This window comes from Loxodonta africana, chromosome 11 (genome assembly GCF_030014295.1).
Source record: "Loxodonta africana isolate mLoxAfr1 chromosome 11, mLoxAfr1.hap2, whole genome shotgun sequence".
In the NCBI taxonomy this organism is placed as follows: Eukaryota; Metazoa; Chordata; class Mammalia; order Proboscidea; family Elephantidae; genus Loxodonta; species Loxodonta africana.
The window spans coordinates 100,214,964-100,242,456 of NC_087352.1; the positions used below are offsets into that span (position 1 = coordinate 100,214,964).

General features: G+C 38.3%; 1 protein-coding gene across 3 annotated transcripts in view; it reads left to right on the top strand.

The window, feature by feature from the left end:
- Nucleotides 1–27,493, top strand: part of PTPRM (protein tyrosine phosphatase receptor type M) — a 943,724-nt gene that overhangs the window by 551,520 nt on the left and 364,711 nt on the right. For all 3 annotated transcript variants that reach the window (XM_064294704.1, XM_064294702.1, XM_064294703.1), the window contains exon 8: nt 26,353–26,661. In XM_064294704.1, the coding sequence (XP_064150774.1) occupies nt 26,353–26,661 (309 nt within the window). The remainder of the gene's footprint in view (nt 1–26,352; nt 26,662–27,493) is intronic.

Below are 27,493 nucleotides of genomic sequence, written 5' to 3' on the forward strand. Positions count from 1 at the left end.
AATTTCAAACTATAACCTTTGTTTTCTTTCTCCTCATTTCTTTAAAATAAAAAACTCTCTAACTCATTTTTCCAATGGTAACGTGTGTTCCTGTCCCTCTGTTAATCTCTTTCAGTGGGGTGCTAACAACACACTCCTGTTAGGAATACATTCTCTGTCCTCTAGTTCTGTACACTTCCCTAGAAGATTAGGATAGAAAACTTAGGATTTTAAATAAGAGCTTATCAATCGTATACTATTTTTTTCTAAGTTTTATTTATGTTGTTAAGAATGTACACATCAAAAGATATACCAGTTCAACAGTCTCCATGTACAATTTGTTGACGTTGCTTACATTCTTTCAGTTGTGCATATATTTTCACCTTCCTTTTCTGAGTTGTTCCTCCCTCATTAACATAAACTGACTGCCTCCTGAGATTCTTATCTAATCTTTCGAGTTGTTGTTGTCACTCGGGTTAAAAGAGCGTAATGCTCAAGGCAGACATTTTTTACTAGTTAAGCTAGACTATTGTTTGGTGTGAGGAAGACTTCAGGGGATATTTTGGGTTTAAGGTTTAAAGATTACCTCAGGGCAATGGTTTCAGGGATTCATCCACCACCCCCTGGCTCCAGAAAGTCTGGAGTCCACGGGAACTTGAAATTCTGTTCTGCAACCCTCCCCCACCTTGACCAGCATTCTTCAATAGAATCATTGATCAAAATGTTCATTAATGGTAGCCGGGCACCATCCAGTGCTAGTGTCATGGTAAAGGAGGCAGTTGTTCATGGAGACAAGTAACCACACATTCCATCTCCTCCTCCTATTCCTGACTCTCCTTCTTCCTCTGTTGCTCCAGGTGAATAGAGACCAATTGTTGTGCCTTGGATGGCCGCTTGCAAACTGTTAAGACCCCAGGCACTACAGAAAGAACTAGGAGGTAGAACAGAAGCACTGAATGTGCTATTAGGCCAATGAACTTGGATGTCCCATGAAACTATGACTTTAAACCTCCAAACAAGGACCCAAATCCCATGAGGTTTTTGACTGTTCACAAGTAGCCTCAGCTGCTACTTTCTTTTTGTTGTTTTTGTAAATATATGTACACCACACAACTTTTGCTAATTCAGCTTTTTATAGGTGTACAACTTATTGATAGCTATTACAATAATCGGCTATGCAACCCTACCCGTATTCAATGTGATTTTTCCCTCACCGCTACCAGCCCCCTTCCCTCTCCTTTCACCCCCGGTAACCACTAATAAACTTTGGGCTGTATGTATTTGCCTGTTCTTGTCTTTTTATATAAGCAGGGTCATACAATATTTATCCTTTTGTGATTGGCTTAGTTCACTCAAGCTCCGTCCATACTGTAGCATGTATCAAGACTTCATTTCTCCTACTGACTGAGTAGTATTCCATTGTATGTATGGACCACATTTTGTTTATCCGTTCATCTGCTTATGGACGTTTAGGTTGTTTCTACCTTTTAGCTGTTGTGAAAATTTAGGAATCTCTGTTTTAATGAGTTGCTGATGAAAACACACAGGTAATTACAGTATAGCCATCAATCTAGCACAGTCGAGTGTGATCTTTTGTGAAACTGTTAGCCCAGGCTCATAAAGAACTTCAAAGAGAAAACTATGTAATCATAAAAAAGATTGCAAAGGAGGCTCTGAACAGGTAGAAATGTTTTTAAATAACATTTATCTGTATTAGCTAGACATATATATAGTATTAACTAGAGAGAATGGCAACTATAGGTAAAATCAGAATTTTATTTGATGGGTGTTTTTCTAACACTAATCACGTTTCTTCTGTAACAAATAATGAATGGCTTGGGTATTCTTCTATTCTGGGTAAAATATTGGTTCCAAACTTCTAAGGCTTTTTGTGAGTATCACAGCTTTATGAGGGTTAGAAAAGGTCAAAACCCATTCCAAGCCAATTTTTGACAGTTCTGAAAAACTCTGTGAAAATCATTTTGCCTCCTTCTATTTCATATAAAAATAGTCTGATATAAATACCAAGGAAGCCGTTTACTGCAGACTCATTTTTATTTCACACAACAGTTTTCTTGTAAAGTTCATCTATAGGATGAATTGCAGTTTGTTCATTCCGGTGCATGGAAACAATTGAAGATTCTCATTTTGCTCCATAGCAGTGGCGTTCCTTCCTAGTGGTGAACTTTACCCTTTGGAAATGTCACCAAGGAGCTCAGGCAAAACTGGAATATTCCAGTGGTTGGTGGAAGCCATATTTGTAGTTCCTGTGTGGCTTCTTTTACAGCAGTAAAGTAAAACGGAGATGTAATCACAACACAGAAACTCAGAAGGACTTTTCATAGAAAATAGGTAAATCCTGGCAAAAAGACAATGTTTCCTGAATTATGAGAACAAAGGAACTGAGCCAGATGCTCATTGTTTATTATAGTATGTTAGTGCCTTTTATCAAATGTGTTGGTTGACAAATACAGGCATTTCCTAGAATAAAGCGTTCTAATTAGAGATGGGAATCAGTATTCAAAGAACTTGTTACAGAACACAATAAAACGTATGGAAACATAACATATATACATTGGGGTTTTGACCATGTAGGTTTGTGCAAGTCTCTGAGTTTACATTTCAGCTAAGAAGAGAGAGGCATAAAGGAGGTTGATTTTGAACAAGACGGAAGGGACCTGAAAGCTACTTTTTGACAGATAAGAAGGTGACATGTTGTCAGGAGGGATCAGTCCCTGGAGAAGGACATCATGCTTGGCAGAGTACAGGGTCAGCGGAAAAGAGGAAAACCCTCAACGAGGTGGATTGACACAGTGGCTGCAACAATGAGCTCAAGCGTAACAACGATTGTAAGGATGGCGCGGAACCGGGCAGTGTTTCGTTCTGTTGTGCACAGGGTCACTATGAGTCGGAGCCGACTGGACGGCACCTAACAACAACAACAACAACAAGGTGACTGTTACTGCATGTATGTGGATCAGCCTGGTCAGAGAGATGAGCCTGGGACAGGAGGGACTGTGGCTGAGCCACAGCGGATAGATCGCCTGGCTGGTGTGAGGCGAGAATTTTATGTGACTGATGTGATAGTTGTGACTTAGTGATGGGAGCATTTCTTCCTTGGTTCAGATGATAAGAGGCGGCAGTGAGAAGTCTTTCATTTGATGTAGATGAACTGTCACATAGGGAAGGACTCTGTCAGTGGCATAAGGGACAGGTTAGAATGGAGAGGAGTAGCTGGAATTGGCACACTCACGAAAATGACATTGAACTATTTTTTGTGTATATGTGAATATGGAAGCTAGTATGTGACTAAACAATATTAGTTTCCCCCCCAAAAAAAAAAATTTCACATACTCTGTCAGCATGCATATCTCATAGCACATTCACTTCTGCAGACCTGGTCTATCAGAAGGTTAGAAATTGAGGAATTAAAAGTATATTCTCTAAGAAATTTTAGTGAGTGCAGCATATGTGTATGAGGTAGAAAGCATAACTTTTCATCTTTGAGCTTACACTTTTTTATAATTTATAATTTTATTTTTCGTTGAGAATATACATAGTAGAATATACAACAATTCTACAATTTCTACATGGGCAATTCAGTGACATCATTACATTCTTTGAGTTGTGTGACTGCTCTCACCTTTTCTGATTTGTTCCTCCCTCATTGACATAAATTCACTGGCCCCTAAGTTTCTTATCTAATCTTTCAAGTTGCTGTTGTCATTTTGATCCTGAATAGATAGACCTTACAAGAGCTCAGTGGTCAAGGCAGACATTCTTTACTAGTTAAGTTAAACCATTGTTTGGTTTTAAGTGGACTTAAGGGATATTTTTGGTTTAAGTTTTAAAGATTATGTCAGGGCAATAGTTTCAGGGGTTCGTTCAGCCCCCACAGCTCCAGAAAGTGTGGATTCCATAAGAATTTGAAGTTCTGTTCCTCATTTTCCCCCTTTGGTCAGATTTTCCTATAGAATCATTGAGCAAAGTGTTGAGTAATGGTAGTCAAGCACCATCCAGTTCTTCTGGTCTCATTGCAAAGGGGTACTTGTTCATGGAGGCAATTAGCCTCACATTTCATTTCCTCCTCTTATTCCTGAGTCTCCTTCTTCGTCTGTTGCTCCAGGTCAGTAGGGATTAATTGTTGTACCTTGCATGGCTGCTTGCAGAGCTTACACATTTTTTAACAACACTCGCACAAACACATACACATGTGCACGTCCACTGATTTAAGCATGGCCATTGCACACAGTTGTGCAGGCTGTGTAATTATATAAACATAGGGCACCCATTCATATCATAAACCTCATAGATTTATATACTTATGGCATTTTCCAGCAGAGGATAACATGTGTCTTAAGGGAGGGCGTGCTTTTTCTAATGTGCACAAAGGTGGCATATGCACTTTTCATGGCAGTGGAGAGTTATACACCTGGAGGTGCTGTACACCCCTGATGAACCAGTCTTGACTTCTGCTTTGGATCTAGCTGCAAGTGTCCAGGAATGGAAGAGAATGAGTTTTAGATGTTTAGGCGAGAGGAGAGAGGATGAGAACTGCACCCTACATGTCTGAGCTGGACTGAGCACCAGGCCTGAGGCTCAGCTTTCAGGACCCAAAGGCTGAGCTTCAGGGAAAAGAAAATTACCGATGTGAGGCCTTTAGTCCTTGGTGAGGACAAGACTTTGCAATTATCTTCAAGTCTGAGGAGCCCAGCCCATAGTTATATATCCAGAACAGCTAAGTCTTTTAGTGAAGTGTATTATCTTGCTGCCATTTAAGTCTGGCTAGTAGTAACCGTCGGAAGCCATGGTGGTGTAATGGTTAAGTGCTACGGCTGCTAACCAAAAGGTTGGCAGCTCAAATCCACCAGGTGCTCCTTGGAAACTGTATGGGGCAGTTCTGCTGTGTCCTAAAGGGTCGCTATGAATGGGAATCAACTCGAGGGCAGCGGGTTTTGGGTTAGTAGTAACCGTAGCCCTTCAGTCTAAGAACCTAAGATCGGCTGTTCTCAAAAAGGAAATCCCAAAGAGCCAACAGGGTTTCTGGAACATTTATACCTTCCAAACTTTTTTTTAGAAGTTATTGTATAATATTTTATATAAAAAAAGGATACATGTAACCTATATAAATTGTGCAGGATTACAATAAACTGGGAATCTACTTCCCAACTTGAAAAGAGAACCTCCCTGGAAGTTTTTCAGGTAACCTTGCTCCTTCCCCATTCCTGTCCCTGACTCCAGGACAGAGGCAACCACTGTCCTGAGGTTTTACGTAAATTCTCCCTTTGTGCTTCTCTTACTTTGTTATTAAAATAGTTTTTATCAATTCCATTTTAGTTCTGAGTTTTATAAAGTTGTAGTCTTCTGCAAGGTACTTTGTTCACTCAACACTGTATGTTTCTAAAATTCATTATTCTTGCTTGGAACAATAGTTTATTCATTTTTGTTACAGTATAATTGTCCATTGTGTAAATATTTATCTATTTTTTGGTTAGTAGACATTTGAGTTGTTTCCAGGTTTTTCCTTCTTATTCTTTAATTTAAAAAAAATGCTGCAAGGAACATTTCTGTACATATCTCCGGTGCCCCCAGGGAAGAATTTCTCTAGGAATGTGTTTTTCAAGGAGTCTTGGTGATGCAGTGGTTGAGAAATCAACTGCTAACCAAAAAAAAAAAAGGTTGGCAGTTGGAATCTACCACCTCCTCCTTGGAAACACTATGGGGCAGCTCTGCTCTGTTCTTTAGGGTAGCTATGAGTTGAAATGGACTCAGTGGCAATGGGTTTGGTTTTTTTGGTGTTTTTCAGACTCTTTCACTGCAGCATGAAAGATATTTTATATCATGCTCCGGTTATATACACACATACAGATTTTCAAGACAATTTTTATGGGTGCCTAAAACAAAAGTTGCACGATATAACCCTTACCCTTTTGGTCTGAAATGCGTTCTAACATTTCCTTTTCTGTGTCTTTCTTTAAAACAATGCTAGTCTGAGTATATGACCTAGGGACCCAACCCACTCTCTGGAAACCACTCCTCTCAGACCTTCTCAAATATGAATGTGCAAATGCAGATTCCGTTTCGGTAGGTCCAGGGCGTCTGCGTTTCCCGGGAGCTTCCAGTCAGTGCCTCTGCTGTTGGTCTGAGGCCGAGGGTTAACCAGTGAGGTTCCAGGCTATCTCTCCCAAACTTATCTAGTCATAAGAATCACCTGGGATAATTCTTAAGGAAGCAAATTCTGAGGCTCCTTTAGAGGCCCACTAAATCAAAATTTCAGGGGGGATAAACCTGGAAAGCTTTATATTTAAAAGTACGCTAGGCTGTCTTTATCATCAGAGAAGTTTAAAAATACTGTCCCAAGAATGTGATTATTGGGTTATAGGAGACTCGACTTCTGTCAGAAGGGTTGGCAGTTCTAACCCACTCAGAGGCACCTAAGAAGACAGGTCTGGTGATCTACTTCCAAAAGCTCAAAACCTTGAAAACTGCGTGGAGCAGTTCTACTCACACGTGGGGTCACAGAATCAGCTCAAGGGCCATGGACGGCAACAACAGGGTATTGTAATGTTGACCCCACAGGATGTCGCCAGTGTGTCTTCTGCAGTGGCTGTACCAGCTCACACTCCCATGAGGCCGCATTGCATCGATGTGCATCCTACCGACATTCAGGATTACAGTCTTCTTGATTTTTATGACCCTAATTTGCATTTCTCAGATTAATAGTAAGATTGAGTGTGTTTTCCTATGTTTATAGTCTTTTTTTTTTTTTTTCCTCTTCTGTGAAAGTCATGTTCTTAGCTTTACCTATTTTTTCTTTTGAGTTATCATCTTTTTCCTGTGATTTGTGGAAGTTCTGGAGCCCCGGTGGTATAGTGGCTCAGGGCTCAGGCTGCTAACCAAAAGATCAGCAGTTCGATTCTACCAGCTGCTCCCTGGAAACCCTGTGGGGCAGATCTACTCTGTCCTATGGGATTGCTATGAGTTGAATCAATTCGATGGCAATGGGTTTGGTTTTCTGGTGGAAGTTCTGTATATATTCTGGGCATTGCTTTTTTGTTCAATGGTCACAAAGATCTTCTACTCTGTGGCTTGCCTTTTATTTATTTCTGTGAAATTCCTTTTTCTATCTTTTGCCTTGTTCTGTTTGGTTGTTTTATTTTTCTGTACAACAATGCATTTGTCAAATAATCAAGATGCTAATCCTCTGTTCCCCCCCCCCGCCCCCAACAATGTGTCTGTCAGTTTGTCATACTGTGGGGGCTTTCATGTTGCTGTGATGCTGGAAGCTATGCTCTTGAATGTTTAGTAGCTAAAGCAAAAGGGAGAAATGAAGTAAAATAACTGAACAGAAGACTTCAGAGGGCAGCTAGAGAAGACAAAGTAAAGTATTATAATGACATGTGCAAAGACCGGGACATAGACAACCAAAAGGGAAGAACATGCTCCGCGTTTCCCAAGCTGAAAGAACTGAAGAAAAAAATCAGCTCTCAAGTTGCAATAGCAAAGGATTCTACAGGGAAAATATTAAACGAAGCAGGAAGCATCAAAAGAAGATGGAAGGAATACACAGAGTCATTATACCAAAAAGAATTAGTTGATATTCAACCATTTGAAGAGGTGGCATATGATCAGGAACCGATGGTACTGAAGGAAGAAGTCCAAGCTGCACTGAAGGCATTGGTGAAATACAAGGCTCCAGGAATTGATGGAATATCAACTGAGATGTTTCAACAAACGGATGCAGCACTGGAAGTGCTTACTCGTCTATGCCAAGAAATTTGGAGGACAACTACCTGGCCAACCAACTGAAAGAGATCCATATTTATGCCTAATCACAAGAAAGGTGATCCAACGGAATACGAAAATTATCAAACAATACCAGTAAAATTTCCCGAAGATCATTCAAAAGCGGCTGCAGCAGTGTATTGACAGGAAACTGCCAGAAATTCAAGCTGAATTCAGAAGAGGGCATGGAACCAGGTATATTATGCTGATGTCAGATGGATCCTGGCTGAAAACAGAGAACCTGTGTTTACCTGTGTTTTATTGATTATGCAAAGGCATTCATTCAACTGTGTGGATCATAACAAATGACGGATAACATTGTGAAGAATGGGAATTCCAGAACACTTAATTATGCTCGTGACAAACCTGGTACCTAGATCAAGAGGTAGTTGTTCAGACGGAGCAAGGGGATACTGCACGGTTTAAAGCCAGGAAAGGTGTGCATCAGGGTTGTATCCTTTCACCATACCTATTTAATCTGTATGCTGAGCAAATAATCTGAGAACCTGGACCCTATGAAGAAGAAGGAGGCATCAGGATTGGAGGGAGACTCATTAACAGCCTGTATTATGCAGATGACAACCTTACTTGCTGAAAGTGAAGAGGACTTGAAGCACTTACTGATGAAGATCAAAGACCACAGCCTTTAGTGTGGATTACATATACCTCAATATAAAGACAACAAAAATTCTCACAACTGGACCAATAAGCAACCTCATGTTAAATGGATAAAAGAATTGAAGTTGTCAAGGATTTTATTTTACTTGGATCCACAATTAACACTCACAGAAGCAGCAGTCAAGAAATCAAAAGACACATTGCATTGGGCAAATCTGCTGCAAAAGACCTCTTTAAAGTGTTGAAAAGCAAAGATGTCACCTTGAAGACTAGGGCGTGCCTGAAAAAAGCCATGGTGTTTTCAGTTGTCTCGTATGCATGTGAAAGCTGGACAGTGAATAAGGAAAACCAAAGAAGAATTGACACCTTTGAATTGTGGTGTTGGTGAAGAATATTGAATATACCAGGGACAGCTAAAAGAAGGAACAAATCTGTCTTGGAAGAAGTACAACCAGAATGCTCCTTAGAAGCAAGGATGGTGAGATTGCATGTCTCATACTTTGGACATGTTATCAGGAGGGATCAGGCCCTGGAGAAGGACATCATGCTTGGTAAAGTAGACTGTCAGTGAAAAAGAGGAAGATACTCAACAAGATGGGTTGACATGGTGGCTACAACAATGGGCTCAAGCATAAGACTGATTGTGAGGATGGCGCAGAACCAGGCAGTGTTTCATTCTGTTGTACGTAGGGTTGCTGTGAGTCGGAACCACCTGGGTAGCACCTAACCACAACACCAACAATCCTCTGCCTGTTATATCTGTTACCAATATCTTTTCTCAGCTCACAGCTTAGTTTCCCACTTTCTTCATGGTACTTTTTGATAAACATAAGTTCTTGATTTTATTAATAGTTGGTGCTTTTTGAATCTTATTTAAGAAATTTTTTCCTTAGTCTGAGATCTGAAAATAGCCCCCCCACACACATTTTTTAGTGATAATTTGGTTTTTTACATTTAGCCTTTAAATTCAGTGGGAATTGTCTTTTGTGTAGGGTGTAGAATATGAACTACTGTCATCTTTTTCCAGTATGGATGAACAGTTTCCCCAGAACCAATTGTCTTTTTCCCAGAAGTCAGTAACCCTTTCTCTGCCATTCATTAAGTTTTCTATTCTGCTCCAAGTCTGTTCTTTCAGCAACATCACACTGTCCTAGTTTTTGTAGCTTTTTAATAAATCTTGCTATCTGATATGACATGTTTTTCTGCCTCATTCTTCTAAAGGATTGTTATGGCTATTTGGGGATCTTTGCTCTTCTTTATTCACTTTAGAGTCTACTCAGCACGTTTCTCACAACTTCAATTAGATTTTGGTCGAAATTGCACTGATTTCATAGATTGACTTGGGAAGAGGAGATACCTTTACAACTTTGAGTCTTCTCATTCATGAGTATGAGCTCTCTATTTTCATCTTGACTTACGGCTTTCAATAAATTTTTGAATTTTTACCTATTATTGGTCTCTTGTAAGATTCATTCCTGACTACCTTATGTATTTTTGTATTGTTATAAATGGTATCTTTTTAAAAATTCAACGTTTAAATTTATTGCCGATATACAGAAATACAGAAGTTTTTTTTTCTTTTGTATTTCTATGTATATTTTTCCCCTTTCTTGCTTTTTTTCATCCCTTTTTTATTACTTGATTGGGGATATTTTTATTTCTTTAGGTGAGTTAGTTTGTTATTATTATTAAATTATTTTCTTTATTGGTATAAAAGTTATCACTCTACTGCTATTGTTGTAAGTAGTTAGCCCCCTAAATTTGCCATGCATACCTAACAAAGTCTGATCTCATAATCAGGCACCATGCTGAACATATACTGTTTGTTAAAATTTGTCTGTGGCACCTGCATGTGTGTGCTAAGACATTAATGTTGTGTGTGTGTATGTAATCAGAATTTGATTTCTTCCTTTCCCATTTTTATACCTTTTATTTCTTTGTTTCTCATTTTTATCCCATTCTTTAACTTTGTATTTGTTCTTAAAGTACTGACTAGAACTTCCAGAAGAATGTTGAATAGAAGCATTGGTAGTGTCTGCCCTTGTGTTGTTCCTTAATGTGTTAACATTAAGAATGATACTTGCTTATGTGAAATTGTATTCTATTCTTAATTTGCAAAAGTTTTTTCTTATGAAGAATGAATGTTTTAACAAATACTCTCTCTGCAACTGTAAAATGATCATGAGTTTTCATTAATTTGTTAATGTGATTAATTACACTTATAGATTTTTTTAAATGTTAAAAAAAAAATCCACCCACTGCCGTTGAGTCGATTCTTAATCTAACTTGGTTGTACACCGTTACGTGTATAAACAGTGCATTTCATTCGTGAGCATAGTTGTCAAAATTCTATTAAAAATTTCAAATCCAGGTGGCTGGATTTGAGTTTTTTTTTAAGAATTTTTGCATCTGTGTTCATGAATGAAATACATTGGGCACACACATTACCTTGTTTGGTTTTGGTATTAATATATTAATTGCTTCATACATTCTAAGGCCACCTTGGTGCCTAAAAATTACAATTGTTATCTTCTTGATGAATTGAAAGATTTATCATTATGTAATGATTCTCCGTGTCCCTTAATGTAACTACTGTGTTTCTTTTGATTAATATTTGCCAGTTATCTTTTTTGCATTCATGTACTTTCAATTTCCCTGTTTTCTGACTTCTAGCTGTTGTTGAGAAATGGTCTGTCAATCCAACTGCCATTACTTTGTAAGTGAAATGTCTTTTCTCTCTAGATGCTTTTAAGATCTTATCTTTGATTTTGTTGCCTGTAGGTTAAGTACAATATGCCTAAATGTGGATTTATTTTCATTTATATATATTGTACTTTCTTTATTCGTTATCTCTTTAGGTAGTATCTCTCCTTTGTTCTCTCTTTTTTCTTTCAAGAATACCTGTTAGACATAGGTCATATCCTCTAACTGTGTCCTCCATACCTCTTAGCTATTTTCTAGTGCTTTCCTTTTTTGTTTCTCTCTGCTGCATTCTACATATGTATCTGTAATCTCTACCTATCTAGAGGAACGTCTGATCTGTCTTCTAGATAATTTGTTCTTTTGTAAGCATTTTAAGCATCTAGTCTTTCTCTTTAATCCATCAAGTTTTGGTTTTATGTCAACAATTTTTTTTTTTTTTTTTTTTAAGTTACATTACCTGGTCATTTTCCATAGTGGCCCATTGCATTCTCATTTTGGTGATTGACTTTTTAATTGTTATTCATCATTTATATTCTACATTTGGCAGTTTTGGGGATCTAAATCTGCTGTTTCATATTCCCACGGACTCTCACTTATGGTAGTGTGTTTGCTGGTGTTTTGGGTTCTTTTTGCTAGTTAACTCGTATTTTATCATTGAAAACAGGTACCGAAATTTAAGGATGATTTTGTTCAGAGAAGATTTCTGTTTGTTTATACTGAAGTCAAGGAGACAGTACTAACGAGAAATGATTTAGCTACTTCCCAGTATCTAGGATTAGCCTGAGAGCATCAAGTTTGGCTTCCCTACTCTGTCCTGGCCCAAGGCTTAGTCTTTAGATTGCAGAGCTGACATAGGCAATTGTAGTTTTAACTTAAATTTTCTTTTGGACAAGGGTGACAGTGTAAGGTACTACTGGGGACATGTTGTATCCTGTGCAATAAAAAACTTGTGTTATACTGGATCTAGTTGTTTTGAGGTGGGAGAGTCTTTCAGGGTAAATGATACACCATTTTTTATAATAAAAAGCCTTAATACTTACTTTAGGGATGTATTATCAATGAATTTATTAATTTATCTAATTCTCTATTTGAAAAGTTTGAATTTCTATTTTATTTTATTGTAATACAAACACACATAATAATATTATATAATGAAAGGTTATTTGGAGAGATTCCTAACATAAATATTTGTCAAACAAAGCTGCTATAGCCAAAAAAAGGAATGATTTTTTGTAAATTTTAAATTTCTATTTCAAGGGCTATGCCAAATAAATGATGCAGTTCATCAAACTGTCACACATCAGACTTCGCCTGTTTACATTTCACTGGTACTGATACCAGTAATTTAAGATCAGTCCTAGGGAACTGGCATTAGCTCCTAGCCTTAAAATACAGTCTCACTGGAAGAAATGAAACATGTGGATATGGTGGTCCTTTTGGAGAGCAACTTGAAAATATTTAGTATACTTGGAGATAGGTAAATTCTACAAGCCAGCAGTCCCATTTTTTGTGCCCACCCAAGGGAAACTCTGACCAAGAGGACGTGGATATATATATATATAGCTAATTCAAGAGGTGGCATATGATCAGGAACGGATGGTACTGAAGGAAGAAGTCCAAGCTGCTCTGAAGGCATTGGCAAGAAACTAGGCTCCAGGAATTGATGGAATATCAATTGAGGTATTTCAACAAACAGATGCAGCACTGGAGGTGCTCATTCATCTATGCCAAGAAATATGGAAGACAGCTTCCTGGCCAAGTAACTGGAAGAGATCCATATTTATGCCTATTCCCAAGAAAGGCGATCCAACTAAATGTGGAAATTATGGAACAATATCATTAATATCACATGCAAGCAAAATTTTGCTGAAGATCATTCAAAAACAACTGCAGCGGTATGTCAACAGGGAACTGCCAGAAATTCAGGCCAGTTTCAGAAGAGGATGTGGAACCAGGGATATCATTGCTGATGTCAGATGGATCCTGGCTGAAAGCAGCAAATACCAGAAAGATGTTTACCTGTGTTTTATTGACTATGCAAAGGCACTCCACTGTGTGGATCATAACAAACTATGGATAACATAGCGAAGAACGGGAATTCCAGAACACTTAACTGTGCTCATGAGGAATCTTTACATAGATCAAGGGGTGGTTGTTTGGACAGAACAAGGGGATACTGAGTGGTTTAAAGTCAGGAAAGGTGTGTGTCAAGGTTGTATTCTTTCACCATACCTATTTTTTTTTTTTTTATTTAATCTGTATGCTGAGCAAATAATCTGAGAAGCTGGACTATATGAAGAAGAACGGGGCATCAGGATTGGAGGAAGACTCATTAACCACCTGCGTTATGCAGATGACACAACCTTGCTTGCCGAAAGTGAAGAGGACTTAAAAAAAAGCACTTACTAATGAAGATCAAAGACCGCAGCCTTCAGTATGGATTGCAGCTCAACATAAAGAAAACAAAAATTCTCACAACTGGACCAATAAGCAACATCATGATAAACAGAGAAAAGATTGAAGTTGTCAAGGATTTCATTTTACTTGGATCCGCAATCAACAGCCATGGAAGCAGCAGTCAAGAAATCAAAAGACGCATTGCATTGGGTAAATCTGCTGCAAAGGACCTCTTTAAAGTGTTGAAGAACAAAGATGTCACCTTGAAGACTAAGGTGCGCCTGACCGAAGCCATGGTATTTCAGTCGCCTCATATGCATGTGAAAGCTGGACAACAAATAAGGAAGACCAGAGAAGAGTTGATGCCTTTGAATTGTGGTGTTGGCAAAAAATATTGAATATACCATGGACTGCAAAAAGGACAAACAGATTTGTCTTAGAAGAACTACAACAAGAGTGCTCCTTAGAGCCAAGGATGTCGAGACTGCATCTTACATACTTTGGACATGTTGTCAAGAGGTATCAGTCCCTGGAGAAGGACATCATGCTTGGCAGAGTACAGGGTCAGTGGAAAAGAGGAAGACCCTCAACGAGGTGGATTGACACAGTGGCTGCAACAATGAGCTCAAGTATAACAACGATCGTAAGGATGGCACGGGACTGGGCAGTGTTTCATTCTGTTGTGCATAGGGTCAGTATGAGTCGGAACCAACTCGACTTCACCTAACAGCAAACAACAAGGACGTATTGCTATGAGTCGGAATCAACTCAACGGCAGTGGTTTTTGTTCTTGGTATATATGCATATTTGTATGTGTATGTATGTATATACAATATTCAGTGCAACACCTCTGATAATAGAGAAAAAGAACATTCAACCTATCTGTTCTTCAGTAAGGGAATAGATAAATAAGCTGTGGTTTATTTATTTAATGGAATTCTATGTACCAGATCAAATGATTTATCTAGAGCTATGTGTTTCAACTTGTCTAATGTTAGATGGAACCTCAAGTCACCAAGAGTGGTGACATTTATGTAAACTTTTAAGCTTCCCAAATATACATAATGAAAGTACAAAACATGTCTGGAAATGATACATACAACTTTGGGATAGCAAGCAGGAAGGTGGAAGGAATTTTTCCTTAACATTTTTTTTTCCATAAAAAGTGATCTGAAGCAAAACACAAAAAGTTAGCATTTGGTATTTGTAGGTACATGGGGAATTGCTTTATTTTTTACTTTTCAATATGTTTTAAAGGTTTTGTTTAAAATTTTTTTTAACAAACTTAATTTAACATCAACAAAAGAGAGTAAGTCATGTTTAATAAAAGGGCATATTTCAACCTTTGTGAAACATCTAGCTTTATTTTAGACAGTTATTTCAGGCAGAATAAATTACAACAGATGTTATCACCTTTGAGTAACTTATCAATGCCCACTTTCTTTGTTTTGGGAAGTGTCATTAACAAAATTTTTACTGCCTCCTTTCCAGCCTCCATTCTACAAACTTATTATGTAAGAATATTAACTTTAAAAATTCTTGAAAAGAGTTATCTGAGAAGGGTACGCACCAGGGGTGACCAACCAAGGGCCTGAGATGTATTCTCCTACTTTATTTTTAAATGTGCAAACCAAACCCAGAACAAAACAATGCGTGTGTACGTACTGTTGTTTCAGGGCTTACTTCCCACCACTAGGGGGTGTGCCCGCCAGGCTGTCAGTGTCACTTGTGTTTAGAGGGTTTCTTCAGTCTGGAGCCTCTGGCCTGAGACGATCTGCGTTCTGACCGTAGTGTATGTCCCAGCCTTTTTGTATGTAGGATAATTCCGTACATTTCCCATAAACAGTGAAGACGACGTCCAGATTTCTTCCATGATTGAAATTAAAACTATCCATATAATTGGTATGTGAATAATCTATTTCCAAGCAACATGGGGAAGCTGGTTACCTACCTGTGTGATGTAGACCACCTCCAAACCAGCACTTGGAAAACGTCAAGGATATTCTGAAGAATGTGCCCATCCTAACCCAAGAAATAAAGCAGAATGTCTGATTCTGTATAGGGCATGACATTGCTACTTTCATGTAGGTATTCAATAAGACCGTTTTTTGTTTTTAACCTCTTAAAATTAGTACTATTTTTGAAATTCATTTTGTTATTTAGGAAAAAAATTGTTCTTTCTTTAAATGGGATTATGTGTTAAATTTAAGAAAAACAGGTTGTTTTCGAGTGCATTTCTTGATTTTAGATATGATAAAATGTTGTAAAAAAGAACTATTAATGTAATATCTGTGTATTTTGGTAGAAGAGACTTCAGATTCATGTAATTCTTATGGCAATTTTAATATATTCAGTTACATTACAGGTATACAGATGACTTCAACTCATAGAGACCCTATAGAACAGAGGAGAACTGCCCGATAGAGTTTCCAGGGAGCACCTGGTGGATTCAAACTGCCAGACTTTTGGTTAGCAGCCGTAGCTCTTAACCGCTGTGCCACCAGGGTTTCCAGTGTAAATTAGGGATTAATATATTTCAGAATTTTTCAGCTTGTCTAACATAGGGAACTTTGTTGTTGGCTTTTAATCTCAGGAAAGCCTTAGCTAATTCAACAACTGTACTTACATCACTTGAACACAGTGCCACGTGCCTGGGAACCCTGCTGCTTGGGAACATTGCCTGGATATGCTGATGTAAGCCAGTGATGTTAGTTAATCAGATCTCTGCTCTGCTGTAACTTCACTGAGCATTAAATAAATGAACCATGGCTTTATTAGTTTTTCACTCTCATTATTTTGTCACCGTCTTTTGTGTGGCTGGTGAGGTAGAAATGCAGTAACTGATGGTGCTGGAGGGGGCCACCATGCCGTCCCTGGTGTTGATTCCTTTTATCGTAATGGACCTCTGGAGTTCATGAAGTAGCAGGAAAGAGAAACCTAGTAGCAGGAGCACTGGTTGTAATCTGTGTTTTTGATTATCAGTGACAGGATCCTAAAATTACACCCAGATATCTCTCCCAGGTTCTGAGATTGAGTTTCTGAAAAAGCACTGTAGCGGTAATAGGAGGTAAAGTGCAGAGTTCCAGAGAAATGAGCTGTGAATTGAACCTGCAATGGAAATTGATCCTATCGGTCAGTTTCTGCCCTTATTCGTAGAAAAACAGGACTGAATGCGGAAGGCAGGAGGATCACTGATTAAACAGGATGCGAAAGTGCTGGAGGCAAGAACTGGGCCTGCTGGTCCCTTGGGTTAGGACTGCGACTGTCAGACTTCTCCGCTTGAAGCCTGGCTCAAGCTGGCAGAAAGAGAACAGAATGAAAAATGCTGCCGGCGCCAGCGGGGGAATGGGTAATAACTCCCTGACTAAGCTGCAGGCATGACAGACACTATACAACTCAGGGAGGCCATTCTGGTCTCTCATCATGAGTCAGGGGCCAAGATCTGACCGGCTGGCCCCACAAGCGATTCCAGCTGGTGGGGCCTGTCCTGATACCATTCCAGAAGAGGAAATGTCTGTAGTGTGAATGTGAGGAGAAATGGCCTGGACCCATTTCAGCCCTCGGCAGCATCTTTATGATTGTGAGGAGAGGGAAGGAAGTGTTCTACAACCATTGGCTTTGTTAATTCAGGGTATTACCCTATTATCTAATCCTAAAAGACTTAAACCTTCACGTAGAATGTTGGTAATAGATGCCAAGCTCTTTTGGCAGTGCTTGTATTCTAGTCCCAGAAATGCTGTGTAAGTTGTAATTAGCCTACTGAAATTACACATTCCTGGTTATGAACTTGTCATTTAGTTCCTGAAATATAGTATAGTCCTATAACAATGCCCTTCAAAGTCTTCCATGATCGTTGGTATAACTGTAGAGTAAAAGTCCCCATGGAAGACCTCATTCACAGTTGACACACTAATGGAAATAATTCCTCCAGAAACACTGAGGATAAAGGTACTATCAAACACTAATTTAAGATGTAATTATTATAAATCCATTGTGGATCAGAACTCAATTTTGTAGAATGGCAGAAGAAGAGAAAAAAAGGCATTGGAATGAAGCAGTTCGTTCAGGATGTGTTAGAAGTCTTGTCAGAGCCATGGACTTAGCCTATAAACACCATTAGAAGAGGAGGGATGTCATCACAGGGAAATGGTAGCCTAGGACATTCAGCTCCTGTTAATGGCTGCCTGTGCTTTACCAGCCCTTTCTCCAGCTCACTGAACTCTTACCCTCAGTCACTGACAAGAGGGATTGGCAGCACTGTCCCTCCAAGGTGCCATGGTACTGATCCCACTTTTCTCGTAAGCTTTTGGCTAATGGGAGAAGTGCGTAGAAGTCAGTCCAGTGGCATTCCACCCACCCACCCGCACTGACATGATTGACCCGCCACACTGATGGCCACATATCAGTAAGACACACCAGAACTACACCACAGGCAAAGGCCCACAAAGGACTCACATGGAGACACTTTGCTTGAAAAAACTTCTGTAAGACACTTTTGTTTTGGTTAGCTGAGATCTTGAAGATGAGACCTGGCTTGATGCAAGCCAGGGAGCCCAAACCTCCTTTCATCCAGAATTTGGACCTCATGCGGCCTCTGATGGTCTCTAGCCTATGAATTACCGTTCAGGACACAGGGACTTGGGAGCCTTGTCATAGAGATGGTCTTTTGTGCTAGGTTAAACTATTTTGCCTGGCAATTTATGAAAAGTTTAAGACCTAATTTTGCCACAGTGGAATCTAAGAACTAATAACATGTAGGAAGGGAGCATGCATTCCACGGGAACTTGACCAGTAGATAGACTGGTTTGTTTAATCCTGGGGCTTAATTTCAGTGTGTATTTTCTTGACTGAGGAATACTGAAGCAATGCAAGTTTATTTATGCAGCGGAAAGTAGTTTTCCATTGCAATTAAGTTACAACTACATTACCTGTTTAAACTAATACAGGAAGCATTTAGTCATTTTATTAGTTAGTAAAATTGATGAAAACCTTGGTAAAATGCTTTAGAACAATTTTTGTGGAGACCAGTAATTAACAGGGAAAAGGAAAAAGAAATACATGGTAATCTGTTTATGTATAAGGAACCTTTAAAACTTTTTGTAAACATGAAATAATGAAGCATTATATAAAATTAGACATTTCCTTTAAATTGTAAAAAAAGAAAGTTATTAATATGGAAAAAGCCTTCATTTTGTTTCTAAATACACTTATTTGTGATATTTCCCCAATACTAGTAATTTAAATTAATTTAGTAATAAGGAATATTCTGTGAGATTTCTTGGGCTATTTTTTTTTTCATTGCACTTCAAATGAAGGTTTACAGAACAAATCAGTTTCTCATTAAACAATTAATACAATATTGTTTTGTTGCAACCCCACGACATGTCAGCCCCCTCCCCTTCTCAACCTTAGGTTCCCCGTTACCACCATCCTTGCACCTTCTTGCCATCTCGTCCTTGACTCTGAGCTGTTGTGCCCATTTAGTCTTGTGTTTTTGTTTTTCTAATGGGTCTGTCTAATCTTGGGCTGAAGGATGAACCTCAAGTGTGACTTCAGTACTGAGTTAAAAGGGTGTCCAAGGGCCACACCCTCGGAGTTTTCTTCAGTCTCTGTCAGACCAGTAAGTCTGACCTTTTTTTGTGAGTTAGAATTTTGTTCTACATTTATCTCCAGTTCTGTCTCTTGTGATCCCTGTCAGAGCAGTCTAGTGGAGTCTGTGGTAGCTGTGGTCCATCAGTCCTTTGGACTAATCTTTCCCTTGTGTCTTTGGTTTTCTTCATTCTCCCTTACTCCAGGTGGGGTGGGACCAGTGGAGTATCTTAGATGGCTGCTCACAAGCTTTTAAGACCCCAGACGCTACTCACCAAAGTAGGATGTAGAACATTTTCTTTGTAAGCTATGTTATGCCACTTGAGCTAGGTATCCCCTGAAACCATGGGCCGCAGCCTTCAGCCTAGTAATTCGGTCCCTCAGGAGGTTTGGATGTGTCTGTGAAGCTTCCAGAAACCTGGTGGTGTAATGGTTAAGAGTTCGGCTGCTGACCAAAACGTTGGCACTTCGAATCTACCAGGTGTTTCTGGCAACCGTGTGGGGCAGTTCAAGTATGTCCTATAAGGTCGCTAGGAGTCAGAATTGACTCGACAGCAATAGGAATGGGTTTTAATGAAGCTTCCATGACCTTGCCTTGATCAAGTTGTGCTGACTTCCCCAGTATTGTGTACTGTCATCCCCTTCACCAAAGTTACCACTTATCAGTTGTCTTTAAAAAGAAAGAAAAAGTACCAAACCTGTAGCTGTGAAGTCGATTCTGACAGAGTAGAACAGCCCTATAGAGTTTCCAAGGAATAGCTGGTGGATTCAAAGTGCCAACATTTTGGTTAGCGGCCAAACTCTTAACCACTGTCATCACACTAGTACCAGGCCATTTTGACTAGTGCATCTGTGTGGTAGGAGCTGAAGTCAGGTAGTGCAAGTCCTCCTACTTTATTCTTTTTCTTCAGTAGTTCTTTACTTATCCAGGCCCTCTTTTCTTTCCATATAAAGTTAATAGTTTTTCCATCTCGTTAAAAAATGTCGTTGATACTTGGATCTGAATTGCATTGTATTTATTTGTAGAACGTTTTGGGTAAAATTGACATTTTCAAAATGTCAAGTCTACCTATCCATGAGCATGTTATGTTTTTTCCATTCATGTAGGTCTCTTTTGCTTTCTCATTCAAGTGTTTTCGAGTTTTCTTTGTACAGGTCTTTTACATCCCTAGTTAAATTTATTCCTAAATATTTTATTTTATTTTTTAGGGGCTACTATAAACGGTATTGCTTTCCTGATTTCCTTTTCATGGTTCTCTTTATTAGTGTATATAATCTAACTGATTTTTGTATGTTTATCTCGTATCCTGCTGCTCTGCTGATTCTTTCTGTTAGTTCCAGTAGTTTTCTTGTAGAGTCCTTTGAGTTCTCTATGTATAGTATCAAATCATCCACAAATAGGGGTAGTTTTACTTCTTCCTTACTAGTTTGGATGCCCTTTATTTCTTTTTCTTAACTTACTGCTTTAGCTAGGACTTCCAGCACAGTGTTAAATAGGAGTGGTGATAAAGGGCATCCTTGTCTTATTCCTATTCTCCGGGGGAGGTTTTCAGCCTTTCTTCATTGAGAATGATGTTGGCTGTTGGTTTCGTATAGATGCCGTTTATTATGTTGAGGAATTTCCCTTCTGTACCTATTTAATTGAGAATTTTTGTCAGGAATGGGTATTGGACTATCAAATGCCTTTTCTCCATCGATTGAGATTATTTTCTTTCCTTTTATTTATGTGGTGGATTACATTGATTGATTTTCTAATATTGAACCATCCTTGCGTTAACTGCTATGAATCCCACTTGGTTGAGGTGTATTATTTATTTGATACGATGCTGAATTCTGTTGGCTATAACTTTGTTGAGAATTTTTACATCTATATTCATGAGAGATATTGGTCCGTAATTTTCTTTTTTGGTGGTGTCTTTGCCTGGTTTTGGTATCAGGGTTATGCTGGCTTCATAGAATGAATTCGGAAGTATCACTTCCTTTTCTGTGTTCTGAAATAGTTTGAGTAGTACTGGTGCAAGCTCTTCTCTGAAAATTTGCAGAATTCTTCAGTAAAGCCATCTGGGCCAGGGCTGTTTTTTTTTTGGGGGGGGGAGTTTTTTATTCCCTTTTCAATGCCTTCTCTTGTCATGGGCCGGTTCAGATTTTTGAACTTAGTTTGTGTTAGTTTAGGTAGGTAGTGTGTTTCTAGAAATTTGTCCGTTTCCTCTAGGTTTTCAAAATTGTTGGAGTATAGTTTTTCATAGTACTTTTTATGGTCCTTTTTATTTCAGTTAGGTCTGTTGTAATGTCCATCATTTCATTTCTTATTTGGGTAATTTGCATCTTCTCCTGTTTTTGTCAATTTGGCCAGTGGTTTGTTGGTTTTATTGATCTTTTCAAAGAACCAACTTTTGGTTTTGTTAATTCTATTATTTTCCTATTCTTTATTATATTTATTTCTGCTCTCATTTTCATTATTCCTTTCTTCTGGTTGCTCTGGCCTTCTTTTGCTGTTCTCTTTCTATTTGTTTGAGTTGTATAGCTAATGTTTTTTATTTTGTCCCTTCTTTTTTGATGTGTGCATCTGTTGCTATAAACTGACTTCTGAGCACTGCCTTTGCTCTGTCCCAAAGATTTTGGTATGATGTGTTTTCATTCTCTTTTGATTCTAGGAATTTTTTAAATTTCACCTTTGATTTCTTCTATTAACCAGTGGTTTTTAAGCAAGGTGTTAGTCAGTTTCCATGTATTTGATTTTTTTCCTTCCTCTTCTTGTTATTAACTTCTACTTTTATGGTATTGTGATCAGAGAAGATGCTTTGTATTATTTTAGTGTTTGGGATTTTGTTGAGGGTTGCTTTGTGGCCTAAGATGTGATCTGTCCTGGAGAGCGTTCCATGTGTGTTGGAAAAGAATGTGTACTTTGCTACTGTTGGGTAGAATGCTCCGTATATGTCTATGAGGTTAAGTTGGTTGATTGTGACTTTTAGATCATCTGTGTCTTTGCTGAGTTTCTTTTTAGGTGTTCTGTCCTTTACAGAGAATGGTGCATTGAAGTCTCCTACTATTATTGTGGAACTGTCAGTTTCTCTTTTCAGTGCTGTTAAGTTTGTTTTATGTATTTTGGAGCCCTGTCATTGGGTGTGTAGGTATTTATTATGGTTATGTCCTCATGGTAGATTGTCCCTTTAATTATTATATAATGACCTTCCTTGTCTTTTATGCTGAATTTTATTTTAAAGTCTACTTTATCTGAGATTACTATTGCCACTCCAGCTCTTTTTTGGTTGCTATTTGCTTGATATATATTTTTTTCACCCTTCGATTTTTAATATATTTATGTCTTTATTTCTGAGGTGTGTCTCATGTAGACAGCATATTGATGGGCCCTGTTTTTTTTTTTTTTTGTTAATCCATTCTATCTCTCTCTGTCTCTTTATGGGTGCATTTAAGCCATTTATGTTCAGTGTGATTATTGATAGGTGTGAGTTTTTTTACTGTCATTTTGTAGTGCTTTTTTCTGCGGTGCTGACATTTTCTTTGTTTCTCTTATTCTTCTGTGTTGAATTCCTTTTGTTTGTGGATTTTTTTTCTTCTTTTGTTTTTGTAGATTTTGTGTTTACTGAGATTTCATGTTTTTCTTCTTTGATGAGTAGGTTTGTTAACTTTCTGTGTGGTCACCTTGAAATTTACCCCTGTCTTCCTAAGTTTTAACCAGCCTTTTATTACTTGATATTGCCTTGACTTCCTCTCCATTTGAAAATTCTATACCTACACCATTTATTCCCTCTTTATTGTTCTGTCATTGCTGCCATTTACAGATTAACCTCTCTCGTTCCCTGTTGTAAATCTTTTAGTTTTGCTTTCTCCTTGAGAGTTCATTAATTAGGTTGGTATCTGACTGATACAGTCTTGTGTCTTAGATTCAGGTTGTTGTCTGATGTTGTTGGTTTTCTAACTGGAGGATTCTTTTTAATAATTCTTGGGAGTTTGGTTTGATTTTTACATATTCTCTTAATTCCTTTTTATCTGGTAATGTCCTAATTTCACCTTCATATCTGAGTGAGAGTTTTGCAAGATATATTATTCTTTGTTGGCAATTTTTTTTCAAGGTTTTATATATGTCATCCCATTGCCTTCTTGTCTTCATGGTTTCTGCTGAGCAATCACAGTTTAGGATTATTGTTTCCCCTTTGTATGTGATGTTTCATTTTTCTCCAGCTGCTCTCAGGAGTTTTTCTTTGTCTTTGGTTTTAGCGAGTATGCCTTGGTGATTTTCTTCTGGGGTCTATCCTATATGGGTTCATTCAGCTTCTTGGATGGTCAGCTTTTCAACTTTCATGATATTAGGGAATTTTCTGTCAGCAAATATTCAGTGATCCTCTCAATGAGCTGCTGTCTCTCTGGCTGAGCAACCGTGGCTCGTTAGAAAGTGGCAGAGGCCATGTAGAGGGAAGAAGGGTGGGTGGTGGGAAATTGTGTATCCCTGCTTACTAGGTGCTCTGTCTCTGTTGTGAGCCCCTTGAAATTGCCTTCCTGTACTCCCTGTCCACAGTCCTTGGTAGCTGAGGTCCCAGATGGCAAATCCAGACAGCAGTGAGCTGGTGTCTCTCTGGCCAAATGACTGGGGCCCATTGGAAAGCAGCAGAGTCCACACACAGGGAAGAAGGTTTGGGGATGGGAAAGCATGTGTCCCTGGTTACTGGGTGCCCTGTCTCCTGTTGGGAGCTCCGTGAAGTTGCCTTTCTCTACTCCCTGTCTGCATTCCTTGGTGGCTGTAGTCCAAGACAGTGAATCTGTTCTGTGTTAGCTGGTAGGGGAACTCCACTCCGTAGCTCTCCTCATTCCATTCTCTATCAGTTTCTTATTCCACTTGGTGTTTGATCAAGTTCTTTACTCCTTCATTTGATGCTTAGGGCTCCAGGATTCACGTTTGTATCTGTTTTACTTAGTTTTTTGGGTCTTTGCTGCAGAGGGATGGCCTGGTGCTTCTGTTCATAGTACCATGTTGGCTCTGCCTACTCCTTGGTGTGTTTTATTCTTACTTGTCCTTCAGTTATTATGGGATGTAGTAGCATGAATGATCATTTTTATAGTTTAAGCATATATCTGGCAGATAAATCCCATCTTGTATATATGATACCAGAATGTTATTTAATTTTAATACATTTTAACTTATTGGAAGTCTTGGGCATAGGGGGTGCCCAGAGTCACTTCTACGTCCTCAGTGATGTAGAAAATAGACAGGAGGAATTTATGCAGAAATGAGAATCAAGACATCAACTTCATTCATAATCCAGACAAGTGTCTAACCTCAAGTACAGGTAGTGTTGTCCAGTAAAGCTAGATGGAGAATATGATGCTGAAGGTTCTCCCTCTATGGAATCAGGAGGAGAAGGGAGATTCTTCCCAGGACTTATTCTTTTGTCTCAAGAGTAATATATTGGCTTTGTATTTTACATTTTTAGATTAAAATATAATATTCTACATTTTATATTTTATTCAAATATCTTATATTTCATTTTATTCTTTTGGGTATAGCTTTCGATATTGTTGAAACCCTCATTTCTTTTATCTGGTTTTCTTTATTTTGGATGTGGCTCTAAGGAGAGTTGAACCACCATATGTTCAGTTATCAGACAGATCTGAATTCAGGTGCCACACTCAAACCTGGACCCTGGTTAAGTTATTTAAGTTGTCTTGGCCAAAATTTTTATATCCCTATATTGAGAATGATGATATCTAGTCCAAAAAAAGAAAAAATTTTTTTTTTTTTAGTCCAGGGATGATTCTGCAGGATAGAGAACACATATATAGAGGCTGTCCCTGGGTTACAAACATATGATTTAAGGACAACTCATACTTGTTCTTTAATGTTATGTAAATTTGCCTTCTCCTTGAAACACCTGAACCAACCCCCTACTTCCAACAAATTCTTTATCACATTCAACTTCACTTGCTGCGTGTGCAGCTTTTAAATCATTGAAAAAGCTTGGAGGCTTTTCTTGCACTAAAGTGAGGCTAGATAAGAACCGTATGCACCTGTTAAACCCTACTGACTTACAAATTCGACTTAAAGGCACAGTTAGAACAGATCTCATTCATAATCTGAAGAATGCCCGTATATATATATATATATGTATGTATGTAAGGACTCATGGTTACCTTATATATAACAGAACGAAACATGGCCTGGCCCTGCGTTATCTTTGCAATTTCTAGAAAAAGTACACAATGAATGGTAGCTATTATTAATTCTCAAGTTTTCCATACTTTTTTTCCCCTTGCCATTTGTAGATCCTTTTACACTTCAAACAAACAAGATCATAATATTTTCGGTTAGGACCTTCCAAAACTCCTGAAATGTAAACTTCTTAAAATAGTGCATAGCACATAGTAAATGCTCAATGAATATTATTTGTTTTGCATTACTGTATTTCATAAACAAGTTTAAGCTCTCTCTGTATGTATTCTTTCTTTTAAACTATTAAAAAATGGTTGTATTCCCTGCATGTCATTTAGATTTCTAAGTTGAAACTCTGTACTTGGAACATGAGCTAAGGGAGAATATTATTGCATTATCTCAGATAGGCAAGAGCTACTTCTGCATTGATTGTATGGAATTCTATGCAAATAAAACCCCAAAATGCCCTGGAGTTCTGGGCAGAAGTTTGTGCTCTCTCATTATTACACTTTGTGCTGAATTCTCAAGTTTTACTAATGTGCTTTCCAATCATATAATTGTAAATTAATTTTAAAAGGTAAAATATATGTATTAAGCATTGGTTTCTTGTGTCAGAAACCCAAAGGAGAAGAGACTTGAATAAGATAATAGTTTATTTTTCTCTAACGAAATGTTTGGAAGTAGGCAGGGCTAGTATGGTGGCTCGGGGGGGAGCAGAAACCCTGGCTCCTTCTTCATTTTTGCTTTGAATTCTTAATGTATAAATGCCTCATGGTTTGTCATGGCTGTATAAGCTCCAACCGTCATATCCTCAGTCTGGCTAAGGGTAAGAAAGAAGCAGCGAAGAAGCCTCTTTCTTATAAGGACACCTTCCAAAAATTGCTCATAACATCTTATCTTGTACTCAAGTCACATGGCCACACCTTGCTGCAGAAGAGGCCAGAAATTTTAGGCTTTATTCTGGGTGACCTTATGCCCAGCTCAAATTTAGGAATTTTATTATTCATGAAGAAGAGGAGACCAGATACTGAGAACAAGTTGGAATATCTGTGACTTTTGGATTTATTGGAGCTTTTATAATTCTTTTCTCTTATGTTTTCTTCTTTTCTAAATAGATCCCATGCGTGGCCCAAGAAAACTGGAAGTAGTAGAGGTCAAATCTCGACAAATCACTATCCGCTGGGAGCCATTTGGGTATAACGTGACTCGTTGTCATAGTTACAATCTCACAGTCCACTACTGTTACAACGTTGGAGGACAGGAACAGGTTCGAGAAGAAGTAAGCTGGGACACAGACAGTTCACACCCTCAACACACAATCACTAACCTGTCTCCGTACACCAATGTCAGTGTGAAACTCATCCTCATGAATCCTGAGGGGCGGAAGGAAAGCCAAGAGCTCATAGTGCAGACAGATGAAGATCGTGAGTACTTTTAAATGATGTGTTTATGTGAAATATAGTCTTTCAAAAAGCAGGGTTTTTTTAAATTTAATTTGAAATATTTATAATGAAAATAGAAAGAACTTGGAAACCCTGGTGGCGTAGTGGTTAAGAGCTACAGCTGCTAACCAGAAAGTCAGTAGTTCTAATCCACCAGGCAGTCCTTGGAAACTGTATGAAGCAGCTCTACTCTGTCCTGTAGGGTCACTATGAGTCAGAATCAACTCGACGGCAACGGGTTTACTTAATGTGTTCAGTATTCCAGATGTGTATTTGTGCTTCGGTATGCTTGAGCATTGATTGAAAAAGGGTAAAGTGAATGAAGATGTAGAATTTTACTATAATTTTTATTGATCATATAGTTACTATTCTGTATATAATACTTCTGTATTCCCCTAAATACTTCTTAGTTCAAGATTTGCTATCATTGAACTAAGAACTTGTTGTTTGGGGTATTTCATCAGACTATTTATGTGAAGTGCTAATTTAAATATATCTTAATGGCATTCTGAAACATTTTCCATAGTTCAGATAAAAATTCAGCACAGAATAGGGACTGCTGAGAAACGGCATCATTAAGTTAACGGTCGTGAAGTAGTTGTTTTTCCCCCAGGAACAATGGAAGGATTGGGTATTACTTAATAAATAAGGACTTATCAAATAAGCCATGTATGTCACCAGTAATTCATCAAAAAAAGTAAATACACAATTAGAATAAACCTCTAAAATAATTTAAAGTAGTAAAATTATGCCTTGAATCCCATAGCGTGAATACAAATTTGCTTTTATGCTGATTATTCAGGGGCCCCCTGGG